This window comes from Harpegnathos saltator, unplaced genomic scaffold (genome assembly GCF_003227715.2).
Source record: "Harpegnathos saltator strain DR-91 unplaced genomic scaffold, Hsal_v8.6 scaffold708, whole genome shotgun sequence".
In the NCBI taxonomy this organism is placed as follows: domain Eukaryota; kingdom Metazoa; phylum Arthropoda; class Insecta; order Hymenoptera; family Formicidae; genus Harpegnathos; species Harpegnathos saltator.
In genome coordinates, this window is record NW_020230547.1 from 1670348 (window position 1) to 1693856 (window position 23509).

The 23509-nt window shown below is 38.7% G+C and overlaps 2 protein-coding genes across 2 annotated transcripts; both read left to right on the forward strand.

The window, feature by feature from the left end:
- Positions 1–3335: 3335 nt before the first annotated feature.
- LOC112590080 (histone-lysine N-methyltransferase SETMAR-like) lies at positions 3336–4355 on the forward strand. The gene has a single exon (XM_025305632.1). It carries the CDS (start codon positions 3336–3338, stop codon positions 4353–4355), a length of 1020 nt encoding a protein of 339 aa, XP_025161417.1.
- A 9347-nt stretch (positions 4356–13702) lies between these two features.
- LOC105186711 (venom serine protease 34) lies at positions 13703–18306 on the forward strand. The gene is given in 9 exon segments (XM_025305660.1): positions 13703–13985; positions 14540–14747; positions 15869–16061; positions 16202–16404; positions 16876–17073; positions 17144–17295; positions 17633–17752; positions 17754–18082; positions 18192–18306. Coding segments are annotated over 6 exon segments (840 nt in total). The 5' UTR covers positions 13703–13985; positions 14540–14747; positions 15869–15957; the 3' UTR covers positions 17817–18082; positions 18192–18306.
- Positions 18307–23509: the final 5203 nt, after the last annotated feature.

A 23509-nucleotide genomic window follows, 5' to 3' on the forward strand; every position in this document is an offset into this window, starting at 1 on the left:
AAAATAAAAAATTCTTGTTGTATTCTAACTAGGTTATAAAGAAATAGAGAAATTACAGACTAAATTTCTTGAAATGAAAAGAATGAATATTTTTGTTCAAGCAACAATAAAAATATTTCGACTTTTTCTTGCAAGAATGAATTGCAAGAATGAATGTCTCACTCAAACTTAGAATGGATTTTAACTCCATATTTTAACATTATCTTGGCCCTTATAATATTGCCTTATAAGGACCCGTTGAACCATTTGTTACATATCTTGTAGGCCCTTGTCTTTCTACCGCTACTAGGGCCTGATTATGTGTGATAATGTTAGGGAAAATAATCAGGCCCTTACTAGAGGACCTATTAATTAATAGAAATTAATAAAGACCTATTAATTTTTCTACTCGGGATGTATCATAATCGATAAGAACAAACAATGTAAGAAATTTTATATTATACAGACCTTGTTATGCTACAGGATTTTAAACTGAACGACCTGATTAATTAAATTCGCGCATTCGGAGATTTAACGAACGGGCGCGTAGAGGCGCGCACGGACTCAAGTCTCCTCGTGATCGTAATATGAGCCATTCTCTGACGGCTGTACACTAACTTTCGAGAACGAAGGATTAAGGAGTGAAATATAGAGAGTTTGCCAATTAGCCTCCGATCCGATTCTGCCCGGCTCGTATCGGATCTTTCTGCAATCTGCATCCATGGGAACTACCTTTGCCTTTGTGGTGCAAATAGTCACAAATTCCGATAGATTTTGAATCAGGAATAATTTTTCTGATTAATTGCAACGACAGAGTCCGATGAGTTATTCGGTCTAAACAAGATATAAATACAGAAAAAAATGAAAATTGTCGCGTGATAAGAAGATTATCGCTAATTAAATCGTTACGCGTAAATTTTACATATTTGTAAGTTTGATCGTCTGAAAGTCTGCGCGATATCAATTTTCAATGCTAATTTCGATTGTCTCACAAATTCCATTTTCTCGATTTCGATTTCATTTTTGTGACAGGAATTTCGATTTCGATTAAGAGCTCCAAGGATGCTCCGTTAAATTATTACATGATAGTTTTGCGATGTTCTGCGTAGAGCGATTAAATTGGAACGTTAGGGAGGATAATTGGAATGATCGTCGAGCGATATTTTTCTGCCTCTCTCTCTCTCTCTCTCTCTCTCTCTCTCTCTCTCTCTCTCTCTCTCTCTCTCTCTCTCTCTCCCTTCCTTTCTTTCCTTTTCGACGAAGCTTACGGGCAAAGCCTACCAATCTATATATTTTATGTCGATACCTTTACTGATCGCATTGAAAAAGCGATTGCCCAGCGCGGAAAGAATCGTTAGAAAAGGATACCGCTTCCGCCGCAGAGACGACGATTCAATAGGAGGATCCGTAATAACTCGGGGAATCTTATGGAAGGCTTAAATGGGTCAACGGACAATGCAGTCCCATTTACTAGACGCTCGCTGTTCACTTTGCGATTGGAAGCTCCTCTCGCCGAGAGCCTGAGTTGCGCGTTGTAAGTTAAAGGATTTTCGGCGAGGATCATCGCATGTAACAAGGAGTGTCCAACGGCACTTGTGGTGCGTGAGGAGAGAGAAGGGGAGAGAAAGACAAGAAAATTCGAATTTATCTTACAAGGATAGATAGCGTCGGAAAAATCGGGTTTTCCGTTGTAATGCATCGATCATATTTCGACAAATGTAAAATATCGCCGAATCTCGCAGCAAAATACAAATGACTGTATAAAACGTAGTTCATGAACGCACCGGTTATCAGAATCTCCCTTTCTTGTTAAAATTATCGCGACGATTATTATACACATTATACGTCGTAAAAGCGGCGTCGTTTGTAATGGCTGGCCTTGGCTGCTTTAGATCTATTTATATTTAGCTGCTTACCTTATCCGATTATTTAGATGCTAACGACACTTAACGACGAGCGCGAGACGCTCTGTTTATACTTAGGCTTCATATAAACGGAATAACATTTGGATCTTGTCATTCTCGTGCTTGCATACATATATTTCATTATATACTGTATTTCGTTATGTGCTATGCATTTCTTTCGTTTATCACTATTTACGTAAGACGACGAAGTGCATAAACCACTTTCATACGTAAATTACGCCGTTGCTTCCTTATGCGAGAATCGCATATCGTGAGTGTGCACTGAGAAAAAGACTTCTGTTGTCACAATAAATGAACATTCGCTGTTTGATAATTATACGGGGAATAAATCAAACAATTACCGCGACAAATTATTTTTCGTTCTTTGTAATCTTAACAAATATATATTGCTGGAGATACAAATCATATTATATGTTTGTGATGTACACAAACATATATGTATAATATATATTTGTGATATACAACTCTTAATAAAAAAAATAAATAAAAAAAGTAACAACGTCGTAATAGCGTAATATACACATATACCTGACTCTTCTATGGTCCATATTCTGAACTCTCATATACGGGGTGTCCGGGATCTTTTGGAAACGAAAAATTGTGAAGATTAATCAGATCATACTGAGAGGAAAGTCATGTACTATTTTGCACAAATCGCAATAATTAAGTTATTAATGGATGAAAATGACCACATGTAGAAGTTCTTTTTCTTGATAACTTAAAAATTTGCAAAAATAAAAGAAAATAAAGATAAAGGAACTATTTGCAAAATGGTAAAAGAATTCTTTATTCAGAATGACATAATTTTCAATTATATGATTATATTCTATTGTGCCTAACGACAGGTTCAAGATTTAGAATTTAAAGTTCACTATACTGTCACTATCACTCATATCTGTCATTAGGCACAATAGTCATCATATAATTGAAGATTAGGTCATTCTGAACAAAAAAGTCCTTTACTATTTTGCAAATGAGTACGCAAATTTTTAAATTATTAATTAGAAGAGCTTCTAGATGTCATTTTCAATCATTAATAACTTAATAACTATTGTCATTTTTGTAAAGTGGTACATGACTTTTCTTTTCAGTTTGACCTGATTAATCTTCACAATTTTTCCCAAAAAATCATCCTGTGTGACATGATGTTATTCTTAATTGAAAATATCCAACATGACTATCTATCAGGTCTGTAAATATGAAACCCGAATTTGCCCATAGATGGCCCTAGCTGTCAATGTATTAGATTGTTGCATATGAAATGGCCGGTTTTCAAAATTCAAATTTCCTGGCCGAGTAGTTCAGCTCCTTTCATGCAGCTGTCGTTGCATGCGTGATATTTGAAAAGTATATGCCCCACACGTAAATTCGCACGCATAACCTTACTTTTATCACATTGTTTATATCGTTGAAAATCGCTATCTCTTTGACATGGAAAGTAAGGAAATGCGGATAATATTCTTGTATGAATACAAACTTGGTCATAGTGCGGCCGAGGCAACGCGAAACATAAACACTGCTTTTGGGGAAGGTTCTCTAAGTGATCGAACCATTAGACGTTGGTTTGAAAAGTTTCGGTCTGGTGATACAAATCTCGACAATTTGTCTCGCGGCCATGCACCATCAGTGATTGATGACAATGTTTTTAAAGACATGGTTGAAGCAGACTCGCGTTTATCAGTTCGAGATATTGCACATAGCATCAACGTTCACTATTCCACTGTTTCCCGACACCTAAAGGCTATGGGGAAAGTGAAAAAGCTTGACAAATGGGTACCACATGAACTGACTGAGAGAGACAAGCTTCGCCGTATGGAAATCAGCTCATCTTTGCTTTCTCGACACAATAATGAAGGAATATTGAATCGAATAGTAACGTGTGATGAAAAGTGGGTTCTTTATGACAATCGTCGACGTTCTGCCCAGTGGTTAGATGCTGATCAAGCTCCGAAACACATGCCGAAACCGAGCCTTCATCCACGTAAACTTATGGTATTTGTATGGTGGTCTGCCAAGGGTATTGTGCATTTCTCGTTTTTGAAAAAGGGTGAAACTATAAATGCTGACAAATATTGCCAAGAAATTGACATTGTGATGGAAAAACTGCATATTGAACAGTCGGCGTTATTAAATAGACGCGGTATGTTATTGCTCCATGATAATACTAGACCGCATATTGCAAAGAAAACTGTAAAAACATTAACAGAATACAAATGCCAAGTTCTCCCTCACCCTCCTTATTCTCCTGACCTTTCTCCAATTGATTACCATTTGTTTAAGCATCTGGATAACTTTTTAAGTGAAAAGGTATTCCAAACAGAAAGCGACGTGAAAAATGCGTTCAACGAATTTCTTGCATCTCGCTCTTCTAATTTCTACGTGAAAGGCATTGATGCGCTTGTATCACGTTGGGGGAAGTGTATTGAGGTGGAGGGAGACTATTTCGATTGACGAGATGTATATAAAGTGTGTCGAATAAAAATTTAAATTAAAAATTAAAAAATGGCTATTTCATCTGCAACAACCTAATAGTTACCGTCAAACCGCGTCATTGGCGCCATTTCCATTTGTTGACATCTGACAAAGATTTTCAACTCATAATACAAGTTTCATACAACAGCATAGTTTGTAATAGCGTTGAACATGTCGAATTTTGTGCCTGGAAGCTACGAATTGCAGACAGCATTGATTTTCTGTTACCATTTGAAGAAAACTGCTGCAGAATCGCATCGAATGCTTGTCGAAGCTTACGGTGAGCATGCTCTTGGTAAATCACAGTGCTTTGAGTTGTTTAAAAAATTCAAACGTGGCGATTTTGACGTGAGAAACGAAGAACGTGGAAGACCACCGAAAAAGTTTGAAGACAGCAAATTGCAAGCATTATTGGATGAGGATGACGCTCAAACGCAACAACAACTCGCGGATCAATTAAATGTGACACGAGAAGCCGTCTCCATACGTTTGAAAGCCATGGGAAAGATCCAGAAGATGGGAAAATGGGTTCCACATGAACTAAATGAAAGACAACAGGAAAACCGAAAAACCACTTGCGAAATGCTGCTCGCCAGGTACAAAAGAAAGTCATTTGTCCATCGAATTGTGACTGGCGATGAAAAGTGGATATATTTTGAAAAGCGTCCTAAGCGTAAAAGATCATGGGTAACTCCAGGCGAACCATTGACATCGACTGCAAGGCCAAATCGCTATGGACGGAAGACAATGCTCTGTGTTTGGTGGGATCAGAAGGGTGTGATCTATTATGAGCTGCTAAAACTTGGCCTGGCGAAACCGTTAATACTGAACGCTACCGACAACAAATGATCGATTTGAATCAAGCTTTGCGTGAAAAACGACGAGAATATCAAAAAAGGCAACACAAAGTGATTTTGCTTCATGATAATACTCCATCACACACAGCAAAACTGGTGAAGGAAACGATTGAGGCGTTTAGTTGGGAAACATTTTCGCATGCGGCTTACTCACCAGACTTGGCTCCGTCCGATTACTACTTATTTGCGTCGATGGGACACGCACTTGCTGAGCAGCGCTTCACTTCTTACGAAAATGTACGAAAATGGCTCGATGATTGGTTTGCCTCAAAAGAGCAACAGTTTTTTTGGCGTGGCATCCACCAGACAGGTGAAAAAAATGTATAGCTAGCGATGGGCAATACTTCGAATAAAATATTTTTTATCGTTTTCATACAATAAACGTGTATTTTCTATACAAAAATTCCGGTTTCATATTTACATACCTGGTATTGGTATGTACGTATCATCAACCGCGAAGGTCGATATAAAGAATCGGCGTCGCTTTTATCTTTGTCATATTTTATTTCCATTGTGTTTATCGTTAGTTTAGTTATAGGTGTAATAAAAGCTTAATAACAAAGTAGCTTCGAAGTTAGAATTATTATCTGAAGTATGTTTAAAATACAGGAAAATTTATCAGCCACGTTTGCCGAACGTGGTTGAAAAATCATGAATAAACATGATGTAGCGGAATATATGCAGGAAGTCACTGGAGTTCGGACATAAAAATGTTTTATTGAAAAAGTCGTTTACTACAGAAAAACATAAAGATACGAAGGAATGCTAGATCAAACTGACAAGGAACATCCGCAAAGTATGTGTCTTCGATTTTAACGGCATAAAAAACCATACAATTTTTGTTTAAAAAGTTTTTTTCTATTTGCAATAATTATCAAGATGGAATAAAGGAAATGAAACTTTGAGGGACAGTTTCATCCTTTAAACCTGAGCCATTGTCGATAAAAAAATATAAATCTTTTATTTTTAGCTACTTTACAAATGTGCCAAGATTCATCGAAATCGAATCGAAAGGAGTCATACATTTCGCAGATGTTCCTTGTGAGAAGAAAAATCGAGTACCATTTTACAAAAATCACAATAGTCATTAAGTTATTAATGATTGAAAATGACTACATCTAGAGGCTCTTTTAATTGATGACTTGAAAATTTGCATACTTATTTGCAAAATGGTCAAAAAACTTTTGTTCAGAATGACCTAATCTGTAATTGTATGACGGTTATTGTGTCTAGCGATAGATATGAATATATTGTAGTTTGAACCTTGAATCTTGAACTTGTCTTTTTTACCATTTAGCAAATAAATATGCAAATTTTCAAGTTATCAATTAGAAGAGCTTCTAGATGTGGTCATTTTCAATCATTAATAACTTAATAACTATTGTGATTTTTGCAAAATGGTACTTGGCTTTTCTTTTCAGTTTAATCTGATTAATTTTCACAATTTTTCGTTTGCATGAGATCTCGAATACCCTGTATAGATAAAAGCATATCTTAAAGTAATTTATAAGCTTTTTTAAGTAGCTACGAACCACTTTTACAGACTTTCTTATTGATAAAAATACGTTTACAGTACGATCCTTTGCATGTATATTCCCCTTAACTTTACTTAACCTTATCTAATAATTTATTAATTTTATATAAAATTAAAGTGTCGTGCTAAAAATAAAGAATAGTGTAATAATGCTTTACCTTATTTCTTTTCCCGAATTCCTGCAAAACACGCACATAGAGTTATTATTTTGCTAATATCTCTTCTCTACCAATGTTTTATTAGATGTAAAGGGAGTACATTTGAATTATCTGGTAATTATGATACGCGCATTGCATGCGTGGTTTCACCAAGTATAATATTTTACGTATTTTGCTATACAGGGTGTCCCATTTTAATGTCCCATCCCAAATAACTCTTCAGTATTGAAGTTTCAAGGAAAATGATCTGAATAATAGGGATTTAAGTGAGCTATTTTATGATGACCTTGACTTTGACCTTCATCTCTATTTTCAAGGTCATTTGAAGGTCAACTTGCGTTTTTTTAAATGGGAACCCTTACATTTTATTACACTGTTTTTTCTACCAGTTAATTTGAACGACTTTTGTCTACAACATTTCTTTATTTGTCTAATATTTTTTGAGATATTTGAGGAAAACTTTATCAATATTTAACTTACGATATCTCGCTTGATTTGATGATTTTGAAATTTCCAAAAATCAGTAAGTTAACAAAAATCAAGGCGCTATTGTAACAATATATTCTTGAGACTAAATAAAGCAAGGAAGTCTAGTACCACTTTTTCTTCCGACAAATAGTTAGCGAGATATCGTAAGTTAAATATTGAAAAAGTTATCAAGTTTTCCTCAAATATCTCAAAAAATATTAGACAAATAAAAAAATATTTTAGACAAAAGTCGTTTAAATTAACTAGTAGAAAAAACAGTGTAATAAAAACCCAAGGATTCCCATTTAAAAAACGCAACGCGTTGACCTTCAAATGACCTTGAAAATAGAGGTCAAGGTCAAAGTCAAGGTCATCATAAGATAGCTGACTTAAATCCCTACAACTTTTATTCAGATTGTTTTCCTTGAAACTTCAATAGTGAAGAGTTATTTGGGATGGAACATTAAAATAGGACACCCGTGTATATTATGTGTTATGTATATTATACGTATATTATACGTTGGTGAAGAAGAGTTAATACAACTGATTTGCCTATACATAATTTCTAATCTTTTCCAACCCTGTATTGCCAACAAATCAAAAATTTATGATTTGTTGGATTAACATAACAATACCAGTAGGAATCATTTGCTATCCTACATTAACAAACGTTTTGTTGCGGTTACAGGTGTTTTGTTGACCCAACAAAACCTCTTTTCTCAGTGAGACATATTGCATCTTGATGAGAGAAACGCGTCGATTGACCGGGGCTCACTCGCGGGTAGCATGTGCGCGACTCACTCGGAGAAGTTCGTCGCACTAGCTTAGTCTGTGCTTTATCGATGGAAAAATGCGCGAAATTTCTCCGGCGAAATTCAAACCGTCAATATTCTCCACGAGTTACGTTTAAAGACAAAAAAGTCGCACTTTGTCCCAAATGCCACGTCCCGCGATTTTAATATCTCACGTTACTTCGACCCACTTTTGATACGTGCGCAGCTTTGGTTTTGTTAATGTCTGATCGTCCAAATCTGATAATTTGATCTGATAATTGAACGTACCGTCGTGTATAAGATAATGCAGAAAAGGCCGCGGGTTATCGGTGGCATTAATCGGCAGGGGCAGCTATCTACCACCACTGATCTGTACTTTGTCAAGTCGAACGGATTGAGAACTAACATAAAGAGATAGCGTAAAGTTGAGCATCGGTGGCACGAAGGTTCGCCGCGGAGATGGAGCAAGATAGAAGGATACAGCGGGTCTCTCTTTCTTTCTCTCAAAGAAGAGAAACGAGGCTGGTGGTAGCGACGGAGAGTGAGCGATACATTGCGGAGGTTACACGAAGGAAGGGCCGAGCCCCCAACAGCGCGCATGAGTTGCGCAAGGAAAGGACAGGTGAGGAAAGATGGATGAAATTGGCAAGCAAGAGGAGAAAGAGGCAGTGGGAGAGTGAGAGAGAAAGGGCAGGATTTGCGATTCTTTGGAAAGAAAAAAATCCCAGGCGGAGAGTTTCGGGATGAGCTCGAAGACGCGGAGACTGCGAGGGTGCAAATTGCAGAAAGAGAGACAGAGAAAGAGAGAGGAATGAAGAGAGGTATGAAGGAAAGAAAGAAAGAAAGAGAGAGAGAGAGAGAGAGAGAGAGAGAGAGAGAGGGAGAGAGGGGGAGAGAGAGAGAGAGAGGGAAAGAGAGAGAGAGAGAGAGAAAGATTGACAAACGGAGGGATGAAAACAGAAAGAGATAGAGATAGAGAAAGAGAGAAAGAGGGAGAAAAGAAGATAGAAAAAGCGAAATGAATGCTGCGGAGGGAAAGGGCGAGAGGTATGCCAATGAGGAGGCCACGGAGTAGGCAGAGACTGAAGGTGACTGGGTGGCGAGGGGGTGCTCCATCGATTCACCCGGGGGTCGTACGTCCAGCATCCGTGTAGCTGCAACTACAAGTAGCGCCGACCCGGCGCGCTCGAAATGTACATACGCGTGTAAATGCATACGTACGTATGCGCGGGATTTCGCGCGCAGCTCATACATTATTTAAAGTACACGACCGATACGCGCGTCTTAACGCACTTTGGTCCATTCAATAAGTAACGTTGATCGTGAAGCTGTAAACGGTGCGATAATGGCCGCGCGTGTTCACGGCGCTTTCCCAACGTGCGCTCGCTCGCGCAAATTCGCGCTGACCAGCACCTTCGACGCTTGTTTCCTCGCCCATGCGGAATTTTAATTAAACCGTCGATAGTTGAGAAAATATTCGCGATGGAACAAGGTAGTTCGACACCAGCGACGGAAATATTGCTTTGTCACGCATCTCGTTCATATCTGCGTTCTGTTTATATGTTTCTGTTTTTTATACCGTGACCTGACACGCTGATCCATCTCTCCCCGGGATCGCTGATTTGAGTCTTTTTGAGAGCGAACGAAATTTAAAAAATTCAAAAAAAATCGACTCGAGCATAAAGTTAACACAGCGCGTGTGCACACGTAACACGAGCGAAATATTAATAAGCAAAACGAGAGTTGCGGACGCGTCCTAAATAAATTTGCGGCGAATGCTGCCGTTTTGCGGGCGCGATGTTGCATTGTGTTTATCTCGTGCATACACATACGCACACGCAGGCGGCACGTTTCGTCGTCCATACACCGTGTGTCACCATAAATATTAATACCGGTTCGTACAACAGCGCGAGATTCTCGCAGTGCAACTATCGCGACGAGGTGCGTGCGTGCGATTATATTCGACGATCGAATCTACCCTGTAATATTACTGTGTTAGTTTTCTGCTTAAATAACTAATTATTAGTTAGCAATCGTTTCCATTTGTTCGGGTGTTCACAAAGAACGAAATAATTCAATGGGCTGCACGGTCATCATCGCATTTTAACGCATCCGATTGTATACATTTTCTTCATACGTGCGAAGATGCTTCCAGTACGCTCATTTATTACGCTACATAAACGTAAAATAAATAATAATGAGGTAAGATAATAGAGAAAAATAAAAAATTCTAAATAACTCGTTCCAAATATCAATGTTAAAACTATATTTGATGTGTGTCTCGAATAAGAAGTCGTTACTGCGATAGTCTATTCATTTATCGCTTCTAGCAACATTGTTTATCGTATTGTTATGCATGTAAAAATAAAAACGAAATGGAGGTGTAAATAATAGAAACAAGTGACGGCGTGTTATCACAAATGTATGCAAAATGTTAGAATCGAGCAACAATTGCGCTTTTGCGTACTCTGCCTTGGAAACGCTTGACACGATATACTTCATATGTACTACATGGGCTGAAAAGTCTTTGGCCTGACATATAGATGGCGCCACAAACTAAAAACCCTTATATTTCCTATAGAGTACCAACCTTAACTTAGATGCTGTAAAAATTTCATGATATTTCGTTGACTCGTGTACAAGTTATAGCTTTCGAAGTGACGTTACCTCTGAATTTATCTTTACTATGGAAAAAAGTGAATTTCGTGTTTTGATTAAACATTGCTTCCTGATGGGAAAAAACACTGTTGAAGCAAAGGCATGGCTTGATAAATGTTACGGCACATCTGCCCCACCGAATTCAACCATCAAATATTGGTTTGCTGAGTTTCGTCGTAACCGTACGAGCACAAATGATGCACCACGTTCAGGAAGGCCAAATGAGGCAGTTACTCCAGAAAACATCCAGAAAATCAGTGAAATCGTGTTGAATGACCGCAAAATGAAATTGAGTGAGCTAGCTAACATCATAGGCATCTCAAAGGAACGCGTTGGTCATATCATTCATGAATATTTACACATGAAAAAGCTTTGCGCGCGTTGGGTGCCGCGTTTTTTGACAATTGAGCAAAAAGCGGAACGTGTTCGACTTTCAAAGCAAAATCTGGTCCTGTTTAACCGCAATAAGAAGGAGTTTTTGCGTCGATTTGTCACAATGGATGAAACATGGATCCATCACTACACACCGGAGTCCAATCGGCAGTCAGCGGAGTGGTTATTGCCTGGTGAAAGCCGTCCGAAGCGCCCGAAGACACAACAATCAGCCGGCAAGGTTTTGGCCAGTATTTTTTGGGATGCGCATAACATAATATTCATTGATTATCTTGAACATGGTAAAACTATCAATAAAGAATATTACTGTACATTACTGGATCGATTGGACGACGAGGTCAAGGTCAAACGGCCACATTTGGCAAAGAAAAAAATTTTGTTTCACCAAGACAATGCTCCAGCTCACTCGGCTCGCGATACGACCGATAAATTAAAGAAATTGCGCTATGAATTGGTCCCGCATCCCCTGTATTCTCCAGACCTGGCCCCCAGCGACTATTTCCTTTTTCCCCGACTGAAGCAGTGGCTCGCTGATAAAAGATTTTACTCGAATGAGGAGGTCAAGTTGAAAACAAATGCCTATTTTGAGGGACTTGACACCGAGCACTATAAGACCGGCATCGAAATGTTAGCGGACCGTTACACTAAGTGCATTACTCTAAATGGAGATTATGTTGAGGAATAAAACACTTTTTTCATTAAAAAAATCGTTTTTTCATTGTTAAGCCAATGACTTTTCAGCCCATGTAGTAGGTGCGAGTTACTTGTTTGATCTGCAAAAGTTACTTGTCAGTGCAGGCAAGTGTGTCTCGGCATAGCAACTTCGTTGGGTGTTTCCTGAGAAGATGAAGTGTACGTAAAAATTCCATATTCAAAGCCAATCGTTTACGAAACTGGTTACTTCATGTCTTACTATATTACCGAAAATCATTTAGCGTGTCAAGTATTTGCGTTCCGTTTGTTGTGTTACAACCTATCAAGGGGAAAGAATCTATCTATCTGTCGGAGACAGTGTTTGAACGTGCGCTCGTGTATTCCTTAGCTCCGTGTAGGACGTAGAAGTTTAATAACAGCAATTATCACTAAGTTACGTTGCGCATCGTGTCCGCTTTTGCCCAACATCATTGTATATCAAAGTTTGACGGTCCGCTAAGCTTGATAAACCGAAAACTTTGTTCACACAGCCAACTTCCCTCATTTTCCCGTATGCACACACGAAGGACTCGAGGACACGAAGGATAGTTCATTGAATTACACATTAATTTATTTTCCGAATATCGAGCATATGCCTTCATGTATGTTTTATCGTGTTATTCCTTCTTCTCTTTCTATTTTTAATTGCGATTATATGTGACTGTCGCGCGAAATCACTCAAAGACGTATTTATTTCGAGAGATAAACCGGGTTTCGCCATATTGAGAGCAGATAGGTGCTACATGTTGACGCTTCGTCGGAACATCGATCCCGAGAAATGTCTTCTTTTCGTTTCTGCCGGGGCATGAGAAAAATGTGGAAATTACAACCATACACAGAAAAAGAGCAAGAAAGTGAGACATATATAGAAAAAGAGAGATCTCTTTCAAATCTGACGGTGATAAATTTTTATTATTGCGGAATTTAACGAAGGAAGGCGCACTTGCGAGCACGAGTGTTGTAGTAAATAATGTAGTACCTAATCTGTAATTTAATGACATGATATGAGAATATATCTTAGCGCATTTCATCTTGAATTCCGTTGTGACAGCGTAAACTGTAACATCTCTTAAAGTACGGTCTCTCGAGCGGCGAAGATTTCGGAAGAAGCGATACCTTTGATTCGTAACTTGCTCGATTCGAAATGTTAAAGACGTCGATCGAAGTTCCAAGACGGCAAAGGGACGGCCTTACACAATTTATTTACCGGAGCAAATGAAATGCGTTCCTCTTTGTCATCTGTTTCACCAGGAGAAAGACATTTCACATTTATGGCCGAGGATAATGATTCAAGACACTTTTCGATAATGGAAAAAACAGCAAGGGATTTTCAGTCGCTTTTATGTCCATAGAAATAAAGTAAAAGTTGAACACACGTCGAATTAGATTTGTTTGCCGCGTATCTTTAGTAATTCAATCAATTGATCTTTTGTACGATCAATAGAGATTGGCGTGTGGCTCGACGTTTCAAATAATCAAAATCTCTTCCAAATGAAGTAACGTGAAATTTTTCAAAGAGCGTTGTTTTGCATTTGAAGATGCAATTTGCGTGGAAATTTTTCCGTTTTCAGCTGTTTATCGACCGAAGAATTATAGCTGGTAATTTCGTTAAGATAACACTTCAAAACTCAATATGATCGGGAAGTAAGTGTCTCCGAGACTCACATCATTGATACGAGCAACTATTTTGAGCAAGAATTGTGTTTTTTGTTCGAATCTCGTTCACGGTCACGCCGACAACGACGGGACCGCGTAAAAAGCGTCTCATCGCGCTCGCATTTGAAATATGCGATTGGCGTGTATGCCGTGTCAAACTCGCAAGTTCGTATTTGTACTGTTCCAAAAGTAACAGATCCTCTCGCGAACTGTAACTGTGAGATAAAGTAGCTCGCGAGGTACTATCAATTTCGGCTTTGCTTTATCTTCGTGTCAGGATAAAAGCAAACGTTTCTTCTGCCGCGCGCGCGGTTGTTTGCCGGGACAATATAGCTGGCTTCTCTCTTGAAGCGTCCGTTCCAGAATAGGTCAGGAATCGTTCCGCTAGCAGTCATTCAACGGAGATACCATGCGAGAAGGTATTTCGAGTGCTTTTGGCACCTACGGGGAGAAATACGTGCGATATGTGTTCCGATAAATTACGTAAAAGTGACAATACGGCCGGCGTGTCGACCAAATTGCATCTTCTTCGTAACTCGTGGCAAATGACGCGATTTTGAACACATTCAACGAGGAAATTTTGCAAACTTTCCGACGTGGCTTGAATAAATTCGTAAAATGACATGAAAGTGGTAATTAAACGTTCCTCGATGTTTTGAAAACAAATTTGAGAGATTCAATCGGAAAATAATATCTGTGCTTTGCATCTAAAGTTATACTTCGGTATGCCTATAGATTTATTTTTTCCGCGATCTTGAACGTAAGTATAACTGTGCTGAGCGAAGTACGCCAAGTAGATCTTCTAGTTCAGTATCGATCCCAACAAACTTGACGCAAAATTTGGATAACCAGCTGCATGTCATAACGGTTAAGTTAGATTGTTGTTTCAGCAAAAATAGTTAAGATTAAATTTTAAGAGGATCTATACGCACATGTACGACGGTATGATTACGGGAACATTATTTCGTTCTAGTCAAAGTGGTAACATTTGGTCTATTGCTGTCTTTTTTGACGCTGAGTGAAGCCCAGTCAGACTGCAACTATTTTCAAAACATGGAACCTGGAGAATCGTATTATATATATAACCAAGAGTGTCCCGATAAAGGGGAAATGAGCAATGCACGTGGAGAACATATAGCCCTTATACCATGAAAATTAATTGTACACTGGAAATGTCCATGGTGAGTTGTAAATACACTGCAAAGATATTTCGTTCGTGATCACGCATTTTAGGAGTGAAGCTAAAGGGTGTCCTAAAATTCACGTAAGACGTAATTTTGATAGAAAACACAGGTTTATAATTAAAAATTGTAAATTTTTTATTGATTCATAAAGTATACAGTATAGGGTTATGTATGGAATAGCATATCGGGTAAACGGCCACAGCGAAGAGAGTTCGTTGAATGGATTATGGAACAATAACAAGTGGATGCTGATTTTTCGAACAAAATCATTTTCAACGATGAAGCTCATTTTCATCTTGATGGCTTGGTTAATCGACAAAATTTTCGCATTTGGAGTTCAGAAAATCCCCGAGTGATTGTTGAGAAACAAATGCATCCAGAACGTGTCATTGTTTGGTGCGAATTTTGGGCTGGAGATCATCGGAGACCATTTTTCTTCAAAAATGCGGCTGGTCAGACAGCAACAGTTAATGGTGCTCGCTATTGCGACATGATAAACCAGTTTTTTATGTCTAAATTGCAAGATATGGATGTGGACGACATGTGGTTTCAACAAGACGGTGCCACATGCCATACAGCCCGAGGAACAATTCAATTACTGCATGAGTCATTTCGTGGTCGTGTAATTTCCTGTTTTGGTGATTAGATTTGGCCGTCCAGATCATGCGATTTAACGCCGTTGGACTTTTTTCTTTGGGGTATTTTGAAGTCTAAGGTTTATGCCAACAAGCCGACGACCACCCACGCCTTAAAGGAGGAAATTGAGCGCTGTATCAACGAAATTCAGCCACATTTATGCAAAACGGTCATGGAAAATTTCAACAAAAGAGTGCATATGTGCCAGCAAAGCCGTGGAGGCCATTTACCCGACATGCTATTCCATACATAACCCTATACTGTATACATTATGAATCATTAAAAAATTTGCAATTTTTAATTATAAAACTGTGTTTTCTATCAAAATTACTTCTTGCGTGAATTTTGGGACACTCTTTAGCTGGATACATTTGAATGTCCTAATCTAACGACCAAATTTAAGTCCAGTGTTTATACGAACAACCAAGTCATTAAAAGCAGAATAGGAAGGAAATTCAATGGTTTATTGCGATATTTTGTAGAGTTTTGTACTGGCGACAATCTTTCGATCCAATTTGCTGGGCAAAAAATAGATAGGTATTGCGGTAAGGGTACTTTCGAAAACGAGGGAATGAATGTAACTATCAATTTCAATTCGCAATATTATACGGAAGGAGGTAAATTTTTGTGTAAATTGCGAATAGGAAAACCGGCAGATGTGGCTGGAAGACCCCGGTACGTATGCTTTACTTTGTGAGACTTTTTGTACGGTGAAAAATCATTCAGAGATACATTAACGCGACTAAGAGACTGCAAACAACGTGCGAAATTTATGTGCGGAAAGGCTCTGTCGTTACTTTTCGTTATTTATTTAGGCTCCAGCTAAATTTGGCTGCAACGGAAACCAGTGTAAACGAATTTCCAATGATGGCTGGTCTCGTTGATAGCGTCGAAAGAATCTTACATTGCGGCGCGACCATAATAAGTACGGAACACGTAATAACAGCCGCTCATTGTGTAAAGGGCAGAGATCTTGGAAAGCTTGGTGTAATTATCGGCGAACATGATACAAGTACAGGTAAAATTGAGTTCAAATTTACGTTGAGTTCATAATCCTTCAAAATGAGAGATCCAAGCAAGTTTTAACGATCACGATAGTCTCGAATCAGGTCGCGCAGTTCTGTCTTAGATCTGATACAAGCGCGAGGAAATTGTTGTATGCAACGCGGGCTATATTTTTCGACAATTTATCTATCTGAAAAAATAAATGTATTCTGGACAAACGCAGCGCGTTTGTATGTTCTAAATATTCGCAGGAGAATTTGAATTTCTTAGTGAAGGATGCGGATCATTATCATCAATAATAAATATATATTACAGCTTAACGTAATATTTTTAATTTTAGAAATTATTCTTAGAAACCTATGTTACGTAATAAAGTATTTTCGCAAACATAAATTGAGGAAAAAAACAGTAAAAAGTAGTAAATAACATAATATTATGTATAATACGCCTTAATGCACGAGATTTGATGTTATTCTCCAAATAGCCGTTGAAACCAATGCGACCATGTTATACCGCATAAGCAAGTGCACGATACATCCTGAACATGCTGACAACAAGCAGAACGACATAGCTGTTTGTCAAATTATTAGCTCGATAACATATAATGATCAAGTCGGTCCAGATTGTTTGCCATTCCAGAATAGTCGCGACTCATTTCACGGCTCTATAGTGACGGCGTTGGGTTAGTACTCGTATCATCTGATCATCCTTATCGCACATTACTATTCGTTTTAACCCTTCTCAACAATCAGGATGGGGCCGAACGAGCCTTGGCTGTGCAAAGCTGACTAAACCGTACAAAGTGAAGTTGAACGTAATCAATCGTACGGATTGCAAGCGAGCATATCCTGACATAACAGACGGTAACATGTGCACTTACACCCCGAGGAAAGACGCTTGTCAGGTAAGGGAACGGGACTTCTTTTACGGGGAGAAATCGTCCGTAGGTCATCGTATTGAATTATGTGATACAGTCATTGACGATACTGCCGTGTCCCCAAGGTATAATCGATCGCGTCTAAAGACGCGTCTAAAGTCGCGTTTGTACGAGTGGCAATAGAGAACCAGTGAGAGGGACAGGAAAACACTCCAATTATTTGTTCACTTCACTGTATCTTTTACGATTATTCAAGTTCATTGTGTACAAGTTGACCGTGTTGACATAGTGCGAGTACAATGTCGTTTCGGCGCCACGGGCATTGCGCAATCGTGCCATATTTTAATTTTCGAACCTTCTGCAGATAGATAGTGGCGGGCCAGTGATTTGGGAGAATCCTATCATGCATAATAGTGTGCTAGTCGGCATTATATCTTCCGGAGTTGGTTGCGCTACCGACAAACCAGCTGTCTATATGCGTATTTGGGCACTACATTGATTGGATACTGAGCGTAACACCTGGTCGACAAGGAGAAAAAAGCCAATAAGAGCCAACCAAGATCTTGCTGTTACGAAATCTTCGGAATCGCGAAAATGAAACAAAATCAAGAACAGACCACCTAATCGACTTCTACAAACGGCGCCCATGTTGATAATGTTTCTAAGAATTCATTTGGCGCTCCATTTTTGATTTTATCTTCGAGATCGAGTGGCTTTCGCGAGAGTGAGATCTTGTGTTGGCTTTTGTTAATCTTTTTCTTCTCGTTGATTGTGAAATCAAGAAGTCTCGATCGTCTAATTGATCGTTTACTTGGTAAAATATTTTGTAAGCGCGGTTCAGTTGATTAGAGAAACGTGAGAATTTTATCACCCCGACGTATCACTGTATTTCTCTCAATTCTTTTCTTCCTTTCTTGCGACAGGAGTGCAATATTGCGAAGTGGAGTGATCGTCTCACGCTTATGCAGAGGCGAAACAGTGAGGGATAATAGCACGATACTACAGGTGATGGAGCTGCTACTACACGCTGATGCTATGTTCGCGCACGTTGCTACATTTTTATCTTGCAAGATGCACGTATATACTAAGAGATAGGTGTGAATAATATATCAATACGATGTATCAGGTTTTAATATTACATTAGTGACGGTGAATTATATTCGTTTCTATTCGCAAGCAAAGGTTAATCTTCCATTTTGGAAGCTGATGTGAAGCGAAGAAAAATTATCCTCTCTTTCCCTGAGCGTGTTCCCGGTCTCTCCTTAACTACAACGCGGAGATAAAGAAGCAAATGTGCAACTGCTGGAATATGTGTACGCAATAAAAAAGGGAAAGGTCTGCCCGAACAACTGGAATCGAATGTACTGAATTTCACGATTACGCATAGCGAGTCAATTGCTTTAACTATCGTAAAATGTGGATCTTGTGAAGATAAGCTCGCAAGTCATAATTAAATAAGAACAGCGAGATTACGATACAGTAGGTGTAGTAGGCAGGTTCTAACCCAAAACGCTGAGTCAGCATTGTTAACACGACTACCTGGCCGTATATCCTCTTCCCCTCCACCGTATGCTCTGGCCATCTCAGATGATGCCCCTCTGGCCGTATTCCTGGCACCCGGCCATATAATCGGGTAATACCTTTTTTTATCGACCCCCTGATTTGGAAATAATTATTTTTTATCAACATGCGTCTCCCTCCCCCAACACTCATGGTTATCCACTGAATCTAATTAGCATGTCTGCTTTATTGACATGCACGGTAGATAATTTTTAATAATCTTACTGATTGGGACCCGTGGCCGCCCCCTACGTAAATTCACCACCCCGCGGTCGATTCGCAGTCCGCTCCGCGGTTTCCGGCGGTCCGCGACCGCCGATTTAATTATTATTACTGTGAAGGGATGGGAGGAATCTTTATGCGTACTTAAAGTTGCTGCATATCAAAAAGTGTAATTTGACACTGTAATTCACTGTAAGCCACGTGATATCAGGACAGTGAATCGTATTAGGTTCCGAAAAGGCGTCTAATAAAGAAAAAATGAGACTTTGTGCATATGCTATCTTGCATTTTAAAAAATAATTCAATGTAAAATAACAGTCGTGCGAAATGAAGTCATGCCAGAAATGTGCCAACGTGTTGAAAAAAATTGTTGCATGATTCACTTACTCAACATTATTTTATTTACCAACAGCATTACGTATAATATCTTTCAGAGCACACATCAACAGCTCATTCGACATCAACAACGCGTTCGATAAGTGAATCTCGATTGTACTCTCACTGTCGCGTATCGCTTTCGCCGCGTACATGCAGTTGAAGGTTTTTGACGCATAGCACTCATCAGAGTGCATGTTCTTCTGCTGTATAATGTTCGAAAATTTTCTAAATTTTGCATCAATCAGATGCGTAATCTCACACAGCTAAGAATATATATGATCAATGTAGCGTTGGAGATTAAATAAATTGTCCAATGTTTCCGATTTTATGTACATTGTGGTTGCGAGCAAATTAAGTTTTACAACTTCCACATCGTGAAAACTGCTGACTTCGACACGCAACTCTCGAATTCAAAACGATGATGAAGATGATTGCGGGAAACACTGAATGTTAACACATTTGTGCATTAATTCCCCCCAGACCGTAATTGGCAGTATCAGCTGTCATCCTCGTATGTGTATCTGCCAAAGCGTGTTGCATCGATCGGAATAGATGGTAATCAGATGGTGCTGGGGAGTATGCTGGGTGCGGAAAGATTTCCCATTCGAGCTCTAACAATGTTTGTTTAACGATTGAAGTAACATGTGGACGAATATTATCGTGCAAAAGAATCACTTTACGTCTATTGCTGGCTATTGCTGGCTTTTTTTGCATCAATTCATCATTCAATTTGTTCAATTATTGCTGATATCACTTCCTTGTAACTGTTTCATTCGGTTTCAGGAGCTTATAGTATACTACACCCTTCATATTCCACTAAATACAGAATATTACTTTGTAACCGTATGTAAGAAAATTACTACTGTGATCAAAAAGTATCCGAACTTTATTTTTAAAAATTAAAATTTTACAATTTAAAAATTATAATAGATTCAATCGTCAAGATTCTTATAGTCTCCTTCAAAGTAGTCCCCATTACTTGTAACACATATACGATATGCCAGCGTTTGATCCAGTCTTTGAAACATCGCTCATACGCGGCAATACGGAATTGCCTTCAATTCATGCAGCGGTTTTTCTTTGATGTCCTCAATCGATTCGAAACGTCCGCGAAATGATTTTTTCAGTAAGGGGAACAGGAGAAAGTCGCAGGGGGCCATGTCTGGTGAATACGGTGCTTGCGGGGCGACATTCGTTGAGTTTTTGGAGAAAATTCAGGTTTCTCGAAATCAAGCGCGATGCGACTCGTTTCATGTCCAATATTTTGGACAAAATGTGCTGGCACGATCCAAATGATATTCCAACTTTATCTGCTATCTCTCGCACAGTCAATCGACGATTTTGGAGCACCAATTCTTTCATTTTCTCAATGTGAGCATCAACTGTTAATGTTGATGGTCTTCCAGAGTATGGGTCGTCTTCAACAGATTCTCGTCTTTCTTGAAACTTCTTAAACCACTCAAACGTACTTGTTTTCGAGAAACAATCATTGCCATAAGCTTTCTGCAACATTTTGAATGCGTTTGCGAACGAAATTTCGTTCGCAAACACAAAATTTCAAACAAATTCTTTGTTCCCATATTTTTCGACATCGTAAAAATCGCCGTGCACAACAATCTTCACTGACATAAATAATTGCCACTTTTAGACGGCTTGAAGGAACGCCATAATTTTTTTACCAAATGTGAAAGACATGTGTACCAACTTAAGAAAATAAGCGGATTTGATTTACAGTTTATCTGCGATTTTTAAGAAATAAAGTTCGGATACTTTTTGATCACAGTAGCAAGATGTTTGAATTGCGCGCGACTGTACGATGCGAGTGTAATTGGTGCAATATGCGTTTAAAGATCGGGTCATTAGAGGATACTCGAATAAAAAAAAGAAGAGAGAACAAGCGAGAAGTGTGTGTGTGTGCGTGTGTGGATGGTTATCGGGTTGTTGTTCTTGATTTCATTGAGAGATGTACAGACGCATATTAACAATAATAGATTTTAGATTTAATAATAATAATAATAATAATAATAATAATAATAGTAGTAGTAGTAATAATAATAATAATAGACTCCATAATCATAGAGTTTAGATTTTATATTTTTTATTTTTAATAGATTATAGATTTTGGTGTCGATGTTGATGGTCGATGATTTTGGATTAACCCACGATGTTTTCCGCTTTGGATTATAATCCAAAATAAATTCACTTTTCATCTTCAATTATAATTCGCCATAAAAAAATCTTTTTTTTGTTCGGTAAGCAAAGACATGAGGGTATTCAAACGATTTGCCATGACACTTTCACTCAATTCATGTGGGACCCATTTGCCTTACTTTTGAATTTTTCCCATGGCGTATAGGCGTTTAGAAACTGTTAATTTATCGACGTTGTTCAACCAATTTTTTTTCCGTTTGAGCGGTGTTCATTCAATAATGCTTGCAATTCAGAATCTTCGAATTTTTTTTGTTGACCAGTACGTTCTTTATCACTCAAATCGAAATCACTACTTTTGAATCGTTGAAACCAAAATGTACAGTTGGAATAGAATAGCGCTTGATCACCAGAAGTTGTAACAAGCATTTCATGAGCTTCTGTTGCTGATATTTAAATCAAATAAAGTAATAAATATTGAAAATGCAATTTTGTACTTATTTTAAACGCGTATAAACAATAAAACTATCAATAACAACAGCGCGCAAACTATCATACGTCATAGAAAAATGTCAAATCTTTCAATGTTGTCAAATTTCAACATTCGAATTAACCATTAACTTGTTATTAAAGCCACTTATTGCTAAGAACTAGAACTAATTCAACCTCCTAATATTAATATCAATAATTATTAGGTGTACAAATGAATAATCCAAATTATTTTAAGCAGTTATGAAATCAATTTTAAATTGAATAGATTTTCCCGCTCTTTTGTGATTATGCAATGTTGACATATAGCTATTAAATAGGAACATATAGTTTGGCGAAAGGCCCAACATGAAAGAAGGAGAGCATACTAGGTGGCGACGGGACGCCGTGCGTTCGGGACCTGCATCTTATTTTCGTTCCGAAGAGAGAAAAATATCGAGAGCGCGGTTAGTCGCTAGACCGGGAGAATAGAACCCGGGTCTTTCGCTTGCCGGGCGACTGCTCTAAACCACTGAGCTACCTGACACTCCACGCTCACGACATTCTCCTCTCCCTAGATAACGTTGAGAGATGTCGTTCGGAAGCGACATCTCTAAAGTATTCAGTTCAGTACAGTCGAAAATGGCAACACATAAGGTGCATATCCGACACTGCATTCTTTACGAATTCCAACAAGGAAAAAATGCTGCAAGAGCGTGCGAATCTATTTGTTCCTTTCTCGGTGAAGGTTTTGTATCGTACGATGTGTGCGCATTTTGGTTTAAGCGGTTTAAAAGCGGTAATTTCAGTCTAATCGACAAACAACGCCCTGGAGGCCCTCCGAAGTGCGATAATGATGATTTGGAACAACTGCTCGCTGAGAATTCGGCACAAACACAAAAAGACCTTGCAGAACAGTTGGGAGTAACGCAGCAAACGATTTCCAAACGCCTACATGAGATGGGAAAGATCCAGAAAGAAGGAAAATGGATGCCTAACCGCATGAACTCACTGAAACCAACAAAAATCAACGAGTGGCAGCGTGTCTTTCTCTTCTCAATAAGCAGCGTCGAAAGTCTTTCTTATGGAAAATCGTTACGGGCGATGAGAAATGGATACTCTATGACAATCCGAAATGCAGAAAATCATGGGTAAATCCCGGCGAATCATCAAAATCGGTGGCAAAACTCAATCGCTTCGGAAAGAAGGTTCTTCTCTGCATTTGGTGGGATATCAAGGGCGTGCTTTATTATGAGTTGTTGGAACCGGGTGAAACAGTTACTGCGGACTGCTACTGACGTCAATTAATCTGCTTGAGTCAAGAATTGGAACGAAAACGCCCGTATACTGGCAAACTGGGAGAACGTCCAGTGAAATTGTTGCATGACAACGCCAGGCTACACATTGCTTCCAATACAAAAGACACCATAATGAGTCTTGGCTGGGACGTCTTGCAGCACGGTCG

Excerpts from the sequence above, each read along its gene's own strand:
- LOC112590080 (XM_025305632.1), top strand. The coding sequence starts at position 3,336 with ATGGAAAGTAAGGAAATGCGGATAATATTCTTGTATGAATACAAACTT.